This window comes from Toxotes jaculatrix, chromosome 21 (genome assembly GCF_017976425.1).
Source record: "Toxotes jaculatrix isolate fToxJac2 chromosome 21, fToxJac2.pri, whole genome shotgun sequence".
NCBI classification, from domain to species: Eukaryota; Metazoa; Chordata; class Actinopteri; family Toxotidae; genus Toxotes; species Toxotes jaculatrix.
In genome coordinates this window covers 10043431-10059905 of record NC_054414.1, presented here as the reverse complement: position 1 = coordinate 10059905, position 16475 = coordinate 10043431, and the positions used below count along the sequence as shown (strand labels likewise).

Here is a 16475-nt window from a genome sequence, read left to right as displayed (position 1 = left end):
AGAGGTGATGACTGAAAGATTAGTTTGACACCACAAGGAGCTAGATAAAGTGTCAAAAATTGGGTCAGTTGTTGGTCATCTCAGTGTATTTTGTGTTTCTCCAGCGAACATTAGAGCTCAACAGGTTTAGTCAGTCCATTAATCTCATCATAAATGTGCGAGTCCCCTTTCAGCACCACCTCACCCTCTTGTCTCTTCACCTTATCACGCTCTCACTCGGAGTGCTTCTCTTCTTGAACTCCTTAAGGGTGTCGTCAGTCTCCTCTGTGCTCCCCGCTCACAGGAGGGTGTGGGTGACTTGAGTGCCAGGAGAGCTTTGAATAACAGAGAGAGAGAGGGGAGAAATAAAAGGAATAAGAACCACAAGCCCTCAGTCTTCCAGCAGCAAAGAGAAGACACAGGAATAACCATGCCTGAGCCAGTCCCTGCAGGTATGCAGATACTTTTTGTGAAAGCATAATTCATTGTAATTAGTCTGCAGACTGGGATTCAGTGGCAAGGATGATGTTTGCATTTGGGTAGTCTGGTGGGGTGGTTTTAGAGTATTTTTGGTGTATATTCTTAATATAAACATATATATTACTTAAAATCTGAGGATGTTGCAGATAGTGATGCTCTGCATTTTGTCCAACAATTATTTTATTTTGATATATGTGAAAGATCAACTCATCATGTAGTACATGACAGAAAGAATGAGAATGTTGATTTGATGAAAAAAAAATATATTTGGTTTTGAAGACAAAAAAGAGATTATTGTAACTGGCTTAAGGTTCAAGAAGATGACTAAATCTGGTGGTGATAATGTGGTTTAGTTTAATATTCTAATACTTCATCATTGTGGAGGAGCAGTGATGAGCTTCAGGAGGTCCAGGCTTACAAGTTAAACTCCATGTGACTAACGGTAGTTGTTTACTGCAGAGGTGTTTTGCAGCCCAACTGAAGACAACAAAAAATATCAGATGACCTCATCGATCCCTGTTACTGGAACGGACATGTTGAGTCTTTAGTGGTCTTTAGTGGTTGCTTCACCCAGTTCCTCCTCATTTGGTAGTAATATCTGTAGTCATACCCTAATGTAGAATTAGATAAAACCAAAAATATCCACTGTCAAATGTAACAAAAAGTCAAAATGTTGCAATTAAAACAAACCAAATCCTTTAAAATGCGATCCAAAAAATAACCAAATGTGTTGGCTTATTATTCTGATAATGGTGTTTACTGTTGTTCCTTGATGGTAATGATCCACCCCTAATACCATTTAAATTCCAGTTGCTAAACAGCTGAGGGATCCCATAAAGACAAACATTTTGGCTGTTTTCCCGTTTGTTATCTGTCCATAAAGAAAATTTGAAAGGCCATGAATGATCACATAGTCAGCTGCTATGGCATCATCAGGGTCAGCATGTGCACGACATCAGCCCAGAGAGATGTGGTAATGTAGCCACAGCAGATTCATGAGTTAATACTGTTGATGGAACAGGTGTCACTTTTAATACAAAATTCACTGTGTTATTTTTAAGGCGTTGTTCCTTCATTATTGTGACTTTATTCATATTCTATGACTCGTGATTTTTCTGGGAAAACCACAATGGACGTTTTTCATGTTTTTTTTAGCAAATGCCAGCATTGGTAGTCCGATGTAAACAACTGCATTAACTGTGACCCTGAAAAGTCAGTTCTCAAAGACGTGCTTTTTACACGCTTAAAAAAACCCCCACATTTTTCTCCAATAAAACGTCACACTTGGCACCTTCGGGTGAACGCTACTTTCTCATAAATAGTTGCCTTTTTCTCGCTTGTGGCACCATCTGTCCACCACTTTGACCCAGTGAGGCTTTAAATCACTGAACTGACAGAAACCCAAGATCAGAGACTGTCATTGCAGATGAGCCTGTTAGAAGTTTTACAGGCCAAGATTCTGTGACGCTTGTTGAGCCTTTGAAACCCCCTTCAACTAACTTCCACACCGACCCTCCTGTGATAGTGAATGTAATAGGCTTTGCTCGGGTTGTTTGCACATTGCTGTTAATTTTACTTTGCACTATTTTAAGTCTTTTTCTCTGCATCTGACCGTGGGGTATTTTTTTATTTTTTTTTTGACGATCTAATCGAGGCCATTTTTATTTTTATCCCAGATACATAACCGGGCACTACTTTTATTCACCATATACAGCCACAGAGTTTATCCATGTAATATGGATATGATTCCACTTTGCTTACTGTATGTCTGCACCGCCCTCCGCCCAGTAATTCCAAGCCAAACTGCAAAGCTTTGAGTATGAGGCTCAGATAACCAGCCACTGTTCAATTTATAACTCTGAAATCCTATGAAACACTGGCAACCTTTTCATCCTTAATTTGCAATGTGACACTTCTTTTTTTTCCACACAATATGAATTATTTCTGTATTTTACACATAAGATGAGTTGAAACATTTTCTGTGCTGCTTCACTTAGCAGCCAGAATCCGCCTTCAGCTAACAGCTAAAAATACCCCTGACCTTTTCCACTTTGTTTTTTTCTTCCTCATAAGTCCTTCATAAGTTCATAGAGTTTCACACACCCAAGTGTATCAGGTTGTGGTGTAACCCATTCACAGGCCCAGCTCAGATAAATCATTATGTAATCTGTCACTTTCATCCAGAAAGTTCCCTTGTGGTCAGCAGGCCTGATGCTCCCTCCTGAATGTGATGTAGCTCCAATGTAGTCAATCAAGCACATGACAGTTTCCTACCCAGTGGTTGGAAGTGATCGTATGATTCATAGTCGTAATTCATTTCATCGTTGTGACGTGATGAAACACTATCAGGGCAAGTTGAATCAAAACTGTACTTGGAAGTTTCTCCAGTCCCCCAACACAGTTTATCTTCTGCGGGATACAAAAACCATGATGTGGACTGACGAAATGATAAATCTTCTCTCAGTGAATAAGCATTAATATTTTTCAAAGATTACTCTTAAAGGCATAGTCTGTGATCCAAAATCTATAGAGAAAAGCCTGGATGGGAAACTGCTGTCACTCCCTGATTGACTGGTAGATCGGATTGGATTTTTTCTAGTTAAAGCTTATGCTCCACTTAATATGAGTCTCGTCTACAGTGTTCCAGCATTTGTAAATAAGCACCAAGATGATGGTTATTGTAAATACAAATACATTAGTGCCTTAAAATTTTATTTCCATAAAATATAACCTACGGCTTCTTTATTCAAAACTGAAGTTATATTGGACATAAACATGAGATTCTAATTGATTCACCTACTGAAATTTCATCAATTGTATCAGCGAGTAGATATAAAACATTTAACTTTTGACCTAGAAAATATATAGATATCACAGAAAATTTGCTAATTAGTTTTCAGAAACACTAATTTGATTGTTTAATCTCTGTTTAGCCGACACTGCAAATACATGTAACTTAATAGAAATAGTGAAATGACATATATATGCATGTTTCTGTATAGCAGATCCGAAACAACAAGCATTAAATTATGTGTTGCTGAAATATCTTCATAAACTTTGTCACATGCTGTCAAGAGGCACCCAGGGATCCTTAGAGGTTTGATAAGGTCAAGCCACCTAATACCTTTCTTTATGTCTGAGTCATTACACACACAGTAAATCAAGCTGTCAGTGGTAAACATAGAGAGGTAAACAAACAGTGAGCTGAAGACCTGCAGTACCTAAACTGACCATGAAAAAATATTAAACAGAGAGAAAGTACAAACACCAAAACATGTTCATAACTCGTGTTTCCAGAAATAAACTAAAGGTAAATGAGGACAGAGATGTACTGTATGTAGCACCACAGGGAGATTGTTTACATCCACTGTTAGTCATAAAAACAAGGCAGAAAATAAATGTCTCCCCTAAGGAACCAAACAGAATCTTAAGAAATTCCTCTTTTTATTTATACAATTACACCCAACAAGCAAACCTCGGAAAATCACACTAATTATACCTCCACCACAACTTTGGTAACTTTGCCAATACATGAAACCTCAGACAATCTCAGAGGGGAACATTGGATCTGTGAGGAACAGCTGGTCAGAAGTTCATTAGCGTACTTTATCACAAAACTTGTTGAAGATGATCAAGATTCTGACCCCAAGTGGATTAACTTAGCAGATGCTGATGCAGATTTACACTCAGTGCAGGTGCTAAATCCTCTCACAGGATGTATAAAGTATTAATACTGAAGACCTAATGCAGCGAGCGTCATTCCAGTTTGGAAGTCAGCAAATTTTCTCATTTTGTAATGAGAAAGTAACAAGCTACTGCATGTTACTCTAAGCCTTTTGTTACGTACAGTTGAGAAATATATTATAACTGTTTTACAAATAGCTGTTGAGGGAAATGCAGAACACAAATGTAGTTGTAGCATTAAATACTAATACTAATAATGCTAACAAGATATCACCTTTGCATGAGGATCCAGGTGAGAACAATCTGTCTATATTATGTGAAAGGATAGAGAAATCAAATACACTTAACACATTTAACACCACGATTATATGTTTTTTTCAAACCCAAGTGAATACAATGTGAGGGTAAGGTGTAATTTCATGACACCTATTTTAGAAAGAAATTTATGACAAGCCCCGAGTGAACAGTAGAGCAAGCAAGGTCAAGTTGGTCTGGCTATTCAAGGAAACTGTTCTTAAAGTGAACGTGGCATGACTTCAGGGAGGTCATAAGACACCGTCCCTGGCCTTTACCAGCTACTGCGGTGACCCCCAGAGAGACACTCAGTGAGATGGGTATATTATATGCCTCTATTTCAGTTGAGAATTTCCTTTTACCAGATTTAGGCCTCAATAATTACACCCACAGGACTCCACATTCGGAACGAACGGTGTCCGTCTGAAGATCCAATTTGGCCACAGAAACGTGTCTTGCCAAACAGTAGCGACGATGGTGAAAAAATTAACCTTAAAATCGCCAAAATCTAGGTCAAGGTATGTCCTAGAGGTTACTGGGACAAGGTTGTTTTTATTGAATGTATCCTCTAACCTGGCAGGTTGTATTTTGGATTTATGGTCCAAGATTACTGGCTTCACCATGAAATCAGATATACTCTAAACATTCCCGGAATAACCATTTTATATAAAGCGGTCAGGTTCAGACAAGCATCCAGCTACATATCATAAACCCTGCGTAATTAAAAGACAAAATACGGTTAGATGTCCATCATCACTTAGATTCATTCAAGATATGGGACATCCTGAAATTCCAAAAGTATACCATATATGTTAATATTTTATTAATGTGGCTAACTTGATAGACATACTGTATGTGATGCATGTTTCTGATCGTCTTCTTCTTCTGTCTCTATTTTTCAGCTAAACCGGAGGGTAAGTCAGCTGCTCCACACCATTTGCCTACTGACCTTTTGTGTGCCTTACATTATCACACAGTGACGTGATTATAGCTCTCACATTTTCACTTTTCACTCACATAACCTGTCAGCTGCCTGTGTCAAGCAAACGCAGGCTTCTGACCTCCGAGGGTGTATAATCAACGATCACCAACTTTAGTTATGAACAGTTTTTTTTTCTTTTGGTTAGGATCTTTATTTTATTCATGTATGCCAGCATGCTACTGTACATGTTCTATATTTTCCCCTCCAGGCATCTGTCATACAGTAAATCATTAGATAACTGAAGCTGTTTTCTCATCTGTTTTCAAATTATGCAATGTCACAGACGGCACGATGAGAAAAACGCTTTGGTTTTCACAAGTCATTTTTGAGTGTGGTCACATGATACTAATCTGGATTTGATGTGTTACACCCTGATACAATCTATTTGCTCAGCTGTTGGAGTGGCTTTAATATTTCTTTTTCTTCCAAATGAGCTGCCATGGTGTTGCTTTTCATTTGCTCTGTCTAACAAAATCCACTAATTTTAGCCCCAGAGGAGCCAACTGAAGAGGGTGAGGGATGCTGATTTTCTTTTTTCTTTTTTTGTGACTTGATTTGTGATTTAGTGCATTCACACCGTGTTAATATGTGACATGGAGTGGGTTTGGGTTGAACTGAGTGTTGAAAAATGCGTTTGAACTAATCAGTCAGGGTAATCATCTGAATAATTCACAACGAGTGGTTTTGCTATTGACAACAAGTTGAGCAATTACCGAGTCAAGAAGATAAGCCTATAGGCCCATAAGTCAATCACATCATGACAACATGAAGCTGCTGAAGGGGATAATGCAATTATTATGCCACTTTGAATCAGTGTGTTTGCATTTCTTAGCAAGCCTACAGCATGCATCACATGTGTTAGCTGAAACTACATCGAGACTGTGTGGTAAAATTTCCTCATCGTATTCCTCACGTACAACTGTCTGTACACGTCTGTGTCCCAGCATCAAGTGAATCTATTTTTCTTTCTGTTTTGTTGTTGTGTTTTTATCACCAGTCTAATGGTAATTCATGTTCTTGTTTCCTTTTTGGTGTTGTTGAAGAAAAAAAACCCTTTAGTTGACTTTTTTTCTGGCATGTATACTTTGTGGATTGTAGCAAGAAGATCCATATGTCTGAAGCAGACAACACAAGCCATCTGTGTGGATTTTAATACACAGTGACTGACTGCAACTGGGTGCATTTTCCACACCTGTTTCTCACCGTGACCTTTGGTTAACATTTCACAGCAGGCATGTAAAGTGTGAGGAAGTATCTGCAAGTGTTCCCCGTTTATGTGTTTCGGTTGTGTTTATCCAGTTGTTGTTGTTGTCTTTGCAATATTCCCAAATACAATGTTGTCCAGCATGTCTCATCGTCTTTCTGTTTTCAATCACTTAACCATGATTTTTATTTGCCCAGCCAACCCGCAGCCAGAGGAAGATGGTAGGCACCTCTTAGTGTCAGGAAATAATATCCACTTTTCACTGACTTTCTTCTCAGCTTCTTCAGTTATGACTAAATATAGTGAATGATTACAGCATATATCGGGATTCAAGCTAATTTCCATTCATTTTCCTTAGATGCACCCCCTGCAGATGGAGGTAAGGCAGAATCCTGAACACTGGATGCTCTGGTTGAATATATCTGTCTATATAATCTGCCTAATGTATTCACACGAGTGCATACATGTGCTACACTGTGTGGAAATGACAGTACCTGCATGACTCCTGTGTGTTTTATTTTTAAAGATCTTTCATGTTGGTCTCAGGTGACCTGCAAAATGATTTGTTATGTATTTTTGTAAAGCCCAAAAATACATTAATTTGTATGCAAAATGAAAGTCTTTTATTTTATTATTACAGTATAACCTTCTTTTAAAGGAGGGTGGGGGGTGGGTGGGGGTTCTTAGAGCCAGCTTTCTTTTACAAGGATGCCCTGATTATGGAACATATCAAACAATGAAAGCACACCAAAGTTACTGTACATATCAACAACTTATACAACAAACAGGCCAAGGACATCAACACAAGGGGCAACATCAATTCAAAGAAAACGCATTCATTCACTCTGCTCTATGTCAGTCAGAAGGGATTTAAATTGATTAAAAGGGATTAACTTGTCTACTTTTACAAGCTTCTGCTGATTGTTCCACTTATGCGGAGCATAGTATTTAAGAGACGGTTTCCCAGTCTCAGTGTTAACATGGTAATAAATAGTCTTGGGACCTTGTATAGTGTGATTGATCAGATTTCTCATGTAGTAAACAACGATGTACTCTAAAGCCATCACCAGTTATAAAGCCGCCATCACAGTACTATGCTTTAACAGAATCAGTGTTTTAGACAATTGAAATGAATGTTCTGATGTTTAAATCAATGACTTGTGCTGCATTGACATAGGTGATAGGGTTATTCATTTAATGTTGAATGCCTCAATTTGTTTTCCATCATTGGACTGATATATATACATATACCGTATATATATATACTTTGTGTGTGAACCTCACCTTGGTTTGGTGCAACATACAGTTTTGTATGTATGTATGTAAGTACAGTATAAATCAGCACACTGCTATGCTCTGTTTTCTGTATGTTTGTACTGTAAGTGGTTTATGTTCTATTTATTTACATATTTATTTATGCATGCAGCAACCTTGAACATGTCCTAAGGAAAACATTTGTGAATGCAGGGTGGATTGGATTTTGGTGATTTTCTTTTTAAGATCAAACGTGATAGTGCATGTTTGTTTATTGTTCTCTGTTGCAACTGTATGTCTTCTTGTGGAACAACAACCGTTTGCTTCTTAGCTGCTTTTTTCAGTTTTGTTTGCTTCCTTGTCTGCAGCAGATTCTGAAGCTGATGGGGATGGTAAGAAAAGAGCGACATTTATATTGACGTATCTGTTGACAATTTACTTTTGAGCCTCCAAAAGTATGATTTGAGTGTTTATAACATCATAATGTTGGTATTATATGCTGGTCAAGATGCCACATAATATATGAAGTGTTAAGTGGACCTGGGTCTATTTTATCATTTGAAATCATTTTGAATGCTTCAATTTGGACTGATTTTGTAATTTTTAAAGACTCCTTCATAGTTGTATGTAAACCTTCCTTCACTAGACGCCTTTATGAAAGCAAGGTTCTTGTTTTGTGACCTCACTTTCACCAATGACCAAGTAACACTCTTGACAAAGTCCTTAATAGTGTCCATCAGGCTCCTTGATCAGATTGTTTTACAAAACCTTTCTCTGCTGCAGTTTTAAAATGCAAAATGTGATATAAGTATGCAGGGCCTGCCACAGTGCTCACATCTTACTAACAGCTACCCTCAGAATAAGCCACATCTCAGGCCTACAACTCAGAAGAGCCTTGGGTATGTCAAAGAGTAGACAAAGACCTGACTGGAATGGTCCCATTGGTAGTTTACTGTGTTATGCTATCATTCACCTGCACTGTTCTCTACAGCTGGTATGAGTTGATGATGACAACTCACAAATTATGGTGTTTATGTTCTTTCAGCAGTTCAGAATTTGTTTCTCCAGTGTGAAGAGTTCTTCCCATCTGTGACCTATGCTACCAGCTCTCTGTTGCGTATGTCCCTCTGGCGATTTAAACAATGAGAGTAGAAACACAGCTGTGGTTCATGTGTAACAGTCATTGCGGAACAATGGCAGCTGTTGCTAACATACCAAGTCTCATCTGACGTGATGACACTTTTACAGTTGCTTCTCAACTTAACATTACCCTGCTCTGGGAAACTGGAGGGAGAGCTCAAGTTATCCAACAAAGTTATCAAGTTATCAGCACTCCCCTCTTATCAGAAAGTTCTGTAGTCAGGTTCATGTCTCATCCTTTATCTGAAGTCCAAAGGCCTGTAGATTGTCTACCAATTACATCTTAGTTGTGTATGATTCATAAATTAACACTCTAAAATATGTTGGGGTTGATCCGCAAGTTTTACAAGTGAAATTCAAGAACTGTTGTTCGTGTTTCAAAGCTGACCCTGTCTGCCATGGTCTTTCAGGGGCACAGCTCCCAGAACATTGAGGTGGATGTCTCCTCTGTTCGGGCTTACTAGGAATAGATTGGATGGAGAAGGGTTATGGAAGTGCCAAGGCTTCAGGGAACTGAAGACTCCTGTGCCTTCTGTGTCTGAGGGGGAACACAGACATTAATAAGATTTACTTTATCCCCCTATAGAAATAGAGAGGGACACCTGGGCGAGCTTAACCAAAGGCTTTTGAGTAGTCCACAATCTTCTGTGTATTATCACATTTAGGAGTCTGTAGCTTTCCTCAGCTCAGTAGGTCCCTGTGGTGATGTTACCAAAGAGCCTGGAAGTGTCCATTGTGGTTACTTCCTTTTTGGGCTATTTGGCCAGTGTTGCAAGGACGTGGGTGATGGACTTAATGTTATGCACATGAGAGGTTGATGGCCATAGATTCCTCCAAAGGTGGCATGTGCTGCTTTGTGTCCTCACAACAGAGATGCTATCTTGGGGAAGTTGGCTGCTGAGTGGAAATTTGCCATGAAATATGTCCTGGTGAGCCAAAAGAGGGGTCAGACAGCAGGGTGAGGTCATTAAGTGTTGAGTTTGGTTACTGCCCTGGATGTCACTTCCATAAATTCTTTGGGGAATGGGTCCTGTGCTGCAGGCCAAGCCATAGCTCCTTCCCATCTGTTTATCTCTTTTTAGCATTTATGAATGCACAGCTCACCGTCCTTCTTTTCTGTCATGAATGCCCATCACTGAATGTGAGACTCAGCAAGCTCCTCCTGTTGTGGCGTCAGTTGCCCAGAGGGAGGAAAGGTAAACTGCGCTGCAGATGCTGCAGAAGAAACTTAAATATGTATGTGACACCTGCAAAAGCACAAAAAAAAAACCAACAAAAAAATGTTTTTGACCTGATGAAGATCCAGTTGTTGTCTCCTGGTGGAGGAGGTACTCCTGGGATGTAATTTTAATTACAAAGAATCATATGCACAGTGTGTAGGAGGGCATTCTGACTTTATCCACAGTAGCCATTGGTTTTGGTATGATTTTTCATATCAACCATGTGTTTAACCCCCAGTCCTAACGCCAGAGTTGGTATTGCACCACACTCAGCTTGATGTCAGTGTGTCTATTAAAGTGGAATTTCTGTGTGGGAAGCGTTTATCATACCAAGGCTGTTTAAAGCCATACCCATGGGGGTATAGTGTGTGGGGGATCATCATCACTTGGCCAACTGCAGACTGTTTTGGGGCACTTGCACCAGTATTGCTCATGAATGTTAGCAGGAAGTTACTGCCAATTTCCTGAAAGAAAATCCTGCCACGGAAACCTTTTGAATGTTATAAAAGCAAAATATGCAGAATGCCTGGAGTTCAATTAGTCTCACAGTATCTTGAGAGGAAAATGCAACAAACTTTGATACAAATTATAATATTCATGACACATCAATGCTCTAAACCAAAAACAATCAACAAATGTCTTTTAAGTTACACTTCAGTGGTTTATTTAGGTGGCCTAGGGTGCACATGGCCTGTATGGGGTAAAGTAATTGCCTCCTTTGTGACAAGCAGCCTTGCAAGATCAGTCCAAAAGAAGTAATCAAGGTAATTTCAAATAATAGTTTTTCCGAAGTTGGTGATTAAAAGTGTAGTAATCAACACATTTGATTACTTTCTGTTTTGATTGATAACAGTCATGGTCTTACCTTCACGAGCAAAGTTCAGTTTTGATTGCATTTACTTGTGGTGTGTTAATGTAATAATTCTACAGAATAATCATTCTGTAATTGCCGTTCACTTGCCTTGTCTTACCTCATGAATTTGCACTGACTTATGGTACAGTATAACAACAAATTGTTATACTTCCATATGTTAAATGGGGGTATTTGATTTTTCCCAGCTCAGGTAAATCCTGCAGGGGAGGGTAAGGGCGAGCTGAGGGCACAGTGCGAGTCTGTGGCTATCCACTGCATGCAAATGTGGCGTTATGAAATGCAGCTGTATGCATCCTATGCGTTGTTATGTGTTGGTCAAATATCATGTTCAGTAAAGATGTTATATTTCTGGATTGGATTTGTTAGGACCTGGTATTAATTGAAATATTTCTTTTTTAAAACATAAACCTGACAGTAACTGTACAGTATGACTTAATTTATATACCAAAGCTAATGCAAAGTGTGCACTGTTTACAGATTTGTACCTTCGATGCTAAATCTTTGATATGGGTAGAAAGTGCTGATGTATGAAGGTCAACAGATGCTCTTGGTAAAAGTTTCACACTTTGCACAGTCAGAATTCATTAAAACGTTCTGCCCTTTCTAATTTGGTAATGATACTTTGCTGCAGTAATTGTATACCACTGGTACATTTGCTTGCATGACTACATGACACACATCCACACTCCCCTCTTATCCTTGTATGTGTTTTAAGCTGAGGGCATGGAGTGTCTTAGAACCATTATATAGTATGCAACATTGCTGCAATGGTCTCAGTCGCTGTAATTATTTTGCTACTGTACATACAGACTGACATGGAGCAAAGCCTTCAGCTGAGTCTTTTTTCTTCTATCATGTGCACAACAAAAAAAACAAAACCTGAGTGACTGCTACTTTTATCTGTTATGACTAGGGAAGCCAAGCCCCATCACTGCTCTGGCAATGAAAAAGAGAAAACAGCAGTTCTGGCCTATCTAAATGTCCATAAAGTACAGCACAGTACGTGTCCTGTTGCCTATGGCAGAGGCAGTGCTATGAAATCTTTATAAAATCCTTCATGCTTTATTTTTATTGCTATTTAGTAACCTTTTACAAACCATAAAGCAATAGCACATAAACTTTACTTATCAACAATGACAAGTTCATAAATTTTAGACTGATGTCAGAGCAAGTTTTATAAATACATGTGGAGTCTGACTTAACACATTTCTAATGTTATTAGTCAAGAAAAACCAGATCTGTGCTTAAAATCAAATGTAAAACTGCCAAATGTGTCTGCTTTATCATTTTGTGGTTGTAGTGTTTCATATGTACTGTATGTGCTCAGTCTACGTGTGCAGGTGTGATTCAGAATTTTTTGTGGTTGTTCACAAAAAAGGTCCAAGCATTTCACCGTGTCCCTTGCACTTTGGTTTGTTGCACACCGTGGATGTTGTCAGTGCCATTTAAGGGCCGTTTTTTCTTTTTTTTTTTCCTTTTGAATCCGTTAAATTTCAAACTTGCCGGAGCAGGTGAACTAATTTCTTTCTCCTTCTTTCCAGAGCCTGGATCAACTGAGCTCACTGGGCTCTTCGTCGAGAAGCCTCCAGAACAAGTAGTCGCTGTCACAGGTTAGAAAGGAAAATGGGTGGATGAATAATTGGACAAGACAGACAGGAAACAGCTGTCCATAAAGTGTATGCTGATTACATAATGTCTTATGAATTCATTGTTATTTGTGAATGGCAGGAGCGGACATCACTTTAATAGCTAAGGTTGACTCCAGCACCCTGACAAGAAAACCCGTCATGAAATGGCTGAAGGGCAAGTGGCTGGACCTTGGCAGCAAGGCTGGGAAACATATGCAGTTCAAAGAAACTTATGACAGAAATACTAAGGTGTGTGAGTGTATGTGTCTGTGTGTATGTGAAAGAGAGACAGAGACATGCAAATCATGCACTGTGCGATCTTGTCCTCTTCTTTCAGAAATAAATAAAAGATGTTTTCTTTTCAAGATCTATACTTATGAAATGAAGATCATCAAAGTGGTTCCTGGAGATGCTGGAGGCTACAGGTGCGAGGTGACGGTAAAGGACAAGTGCGACAGCTCCATCTTTGAGATCTCCGTTGAGGGTGAGTGAAAACAGACTCTGGCCTGCTGAGGCTGACACAGATTCCATACGTGCTGATGTTTTGATCTGATCCAGCTTTAATTTGCTTTCTCTGCAACTTCTCTTATTACAGCTGCACACCAGGAAGGGCAAGAAGATATTTTGTCTGCCTTCAAGAGAGCGTAAGTGCATCGGTATTTGTGTTTCAGCCCGCCTATGTGAGCGTGTGCAAATACACAAGAGGGAAGATGCATACATGGAATATTTATAATGTTTTCCGGTGTGTGTGTGTGTATGTGTGAATGTGTCTTTCAGCACATGCACTACAGGACAGTATAGTAAATTTAATGTTGTGCCGTGTCAGAGGATATGCCTGATCTTGGTTACACTGTATGTCTGTTTCCATATACACAGGGATGCTGGAGAGGACGAGGGAGATCTGGATTTCAGTGCTCTGCTGAAAGCCACCAAGAAGTAAGACGCTGCACGTTGTTCGGTTTAATTATCAAGCACACAGTATGATTGTTTCCTTCAAAAAAAAGAAAAAAGTCCTTTATCGCTTCTCCTATTTGCAAACTTATCCCTTTTACTTGACTGACAGGAAGAAGAAACCTGAAAAAGAGGAACCAGATATAGATGTGTGGGAACTCCTTAAGAATGCCCATCCAAGCGAGTATGAGAAAATTGCCTTTAAGTATGGCATCACTGACCTGAGGGGCATGCTGAAACGTCTGAAAAAGATGAAGGCCGAGCCCAAGCCTAGCGAGGGTAAGTCGGGTCTGTTGAGGGGTAAAGGGAGATGGGGGGGCAAAGTAGAGGAGCATTTGAAGTGTGAATGAAATGAACTGGGAGGTGAGATTTTACCTCAGGGAAGGTGGAGATGGAGGGAGAGCAGTGAGGAGCCGTAAGTAAGAGGAAGGGCACCTTAAAACCGGACACAGAAGACAAGAGAAAGAAGGTTTTTGTGAACTGATGAGTTGTTAATTCTTAATTTTTCCCTTTTTGTTTGGAACCACAGCTTTCCTGAATAAGCTGGAGTCGTGCTACTCTGTGGACAAGGGCAAGAAGATTGTCTTGAGGTGTGAGGTGGTTGATCCCAATGCCCAGGTCAAATGGTTGAAGAATGGCCAGGAGATCAAACCCTCAGCCAAGTACATGCTTTGAAGCACAAACACGCACACATGTACAAACAAACAAACAAATTACTGTTAGTTCACACTGACCTTTTTTTTTATTGTCTTTTTTCCACCATGCTAAGCCCCATGCAAAGCATTTGCTTAATTAGACAGTAGTGTTAGGCTGCATTATATTAATCATCAAGGTTAGATGGACTTGGGCTTTAAAATATCAAGTTAAAATTATCGGTACCACAAAGCCATACTCAGAAATGATGCCGCCATCAACACGTTTTATTTTTAGACCGTCATAAGAAGCCTCCCAGTGGGTTAAGCAAGTCATACTGCCAAGACATCTTATGCCCCATGTAGACTAATGCAGATACACCCCCAGGACAAAGACCTCTATTTCTACACTTAAAGGTTTTAGTGTGAAAAAATATCTATGGCCCAAATGAAAAATGCAGAAACTCGGTCTTCTGGACAAAATTCTGATCTTTCAAAATTATCAAATGTCAAAATCATCAAATGTTAAACTTTAAATTAAATGTGAATGGTTTGTTAGTACAAAGGCATTTGTACTGAAACATTAGCTCAGTAAAGGAACATTTCAACACTGTTTTGGCTTGATAGACTGTGTGGTTTGATATTCAATCTGTCTGTCGCTTTTCAAGGTATGTCATGGAGGCAAACGGCAACGTCAGAACACTTACCATCAATAAGGCGACTCTGGCTGATGATGCTGCATACGAGTGCGTGGTTGGCGAGGACAAGTGTTTCACAGAGGTGTTCGTCAAAGGTGTGCCATCTTCATCATTTTTTTTTTTTTTTGGCAGTTCATCAGCAGTAAAAATCTGAGATTACAGCAAAGAGCATTGCTTGCTGTGAATTTGTAAACCCTATGGCATTTGCACTGAAATTCATGAATTTTAATGTCTCCTACTGCTCCGTCCAGAGCCCCCTGTGACCATCACCAAGCTGATGGATGACTATCATGTGGTCGTGGGAGAGAGAGTGGAGTTTGAGATCGAGGTGTCGGAGGAGGGTGCCCACGTCATGTGGTCAGTGAATATCACAGTGTTTAGCATAACAGGATCAACCTCGCTTGACTCAGCTTCGGGACATGGCTCTCATCCCTGCCGCAGTACAGTTAAATCACTCCATGTTCTCAAAACACGAGAAAGTCTGTCTTACAGTAGTATACTGAGCTTCTATGATTCAGCTGCTACGAATCAGATAAGAATATAATGTACACTTGGAGACCTCAGTTTGTTATCTGAAGTGCTGTCACAGTTTTGAGTTTGAGAATATTTAATCACTTGGCTCCAGTGATAAGACATCATCTACGTACGTAATTATATGCATCAACCTGCTCTCAAAACCTACCACTCTGTCATAAAAGCCATACCTGATTTGTACTTGCTATACATCACTGCACTGCACATTCAAGTGTGTCATCCCCTAAGGAGATCTGGAACATGTTAAATTGAGTCTGAAGACTTGCTTTGAATGTTGAACAGATTGAAAAGTCTGCTTTCAACAACATAATTTAAAGCCCACGTTCTCTTTGCCTTTGTTTTACTGTGATTTTTCAATTTTGAAAATTTTCCCATGTGGCCTTGACATTTTTAAGTACGAGTATAGCTTAATTTCAAAGAGATCTTTCTTTTTTTATATAAGTATAAATAAGGGTGAAAGAACAAATCAGTGAATGTCAGTTAGCATGGGCTAGCAGCAGTCCATGCAAAGTAAAAACATGGGATGAATGAATTTATTTTTACAATTTCTCACTGAGGAGTGCAAAACCCATTCATATTTTCCAAAGCCATTTTTAGCCCTCACTGAATGGTGGCCGATGTGGTTGATAAATCACATCAGACGCTGGCTCGCTGTGATTATTTTGCATTAGATATTTAGCAGTGACATCTTTCGAAGAGAGATGCTCATTCCACATTCATCTCCAGGTTCTTTGAGGATCAAGAGCTTCACAAAGACAAAGATTCCAAGTTTCGATTCAAGAAGGATGGAAAGAAGCACACGCTTATCATCAATGAGGCTACGCTGGATGACATTGGAATGTACCATGCCTGGACAAATGGGGGGCATACCAAAGGAGAGCTGGAGGTGGAAGGTACCACTGGAAAACATAACACTTTCAT

The 16475-nt window shown here is 39.5% G+C and overlaps 1 protein-coding gene across 2 annotated transcripts in view; it reads left to right on the top strand.

Annotated features, from left to right (window-relative positions):
* Positions 1–172: 172 nt before the first annotated feature.
* Positions 173–16475, top strand: part of mybpc2b (myosin binding protein Cb) — a 22194-nt gene continuing 5891 nt past the window's right edge. Inside the window, exons 1-13 of one of the 2 annotated variants that reach the window (XM_041066494.1) lie at positions 173–431; positions 5340–5351; positions 6982–7002; positions 12653–12721; positions 12840–12988; positions 13106–13223; positions 13335–13383; positions 13616–13675; positions 13803–13969; positions 14220–14352; positions 14991–15115; positions 15272–15377; positions 16281–16447. In XM_041066494.1, the coding sequence (XP_040922428.1) occupies positions 410–431; positions 5340–5351; positions 6982–7002; positions 12653–12721; positions 12840–12988; positions 13106–13223; positions 13335–13383; positions 13616–13675; positions 13803–13969; positions 14220–14352; positions 14991–15115; positions 15272–15377; positions 16281–16447 (1198 nt within the window). In that variant the 5' untranslated portion in view covers positions 173–409. The remainder of the gene's footprint in view (positions 432–5339; positions 5352–6981; positions 7003–12652; positions 12722–12839; positions 12989–13105; positions 13224–13334; positions 13384–13615; positions 13676–13802; positions 13970–14219; positions 14353–14990; positions 15116–15271; positions 15378–16280; positions 16448–16475) is intronic. The other variant, XM_041066495.1, reaches the window with a different exon arrangement.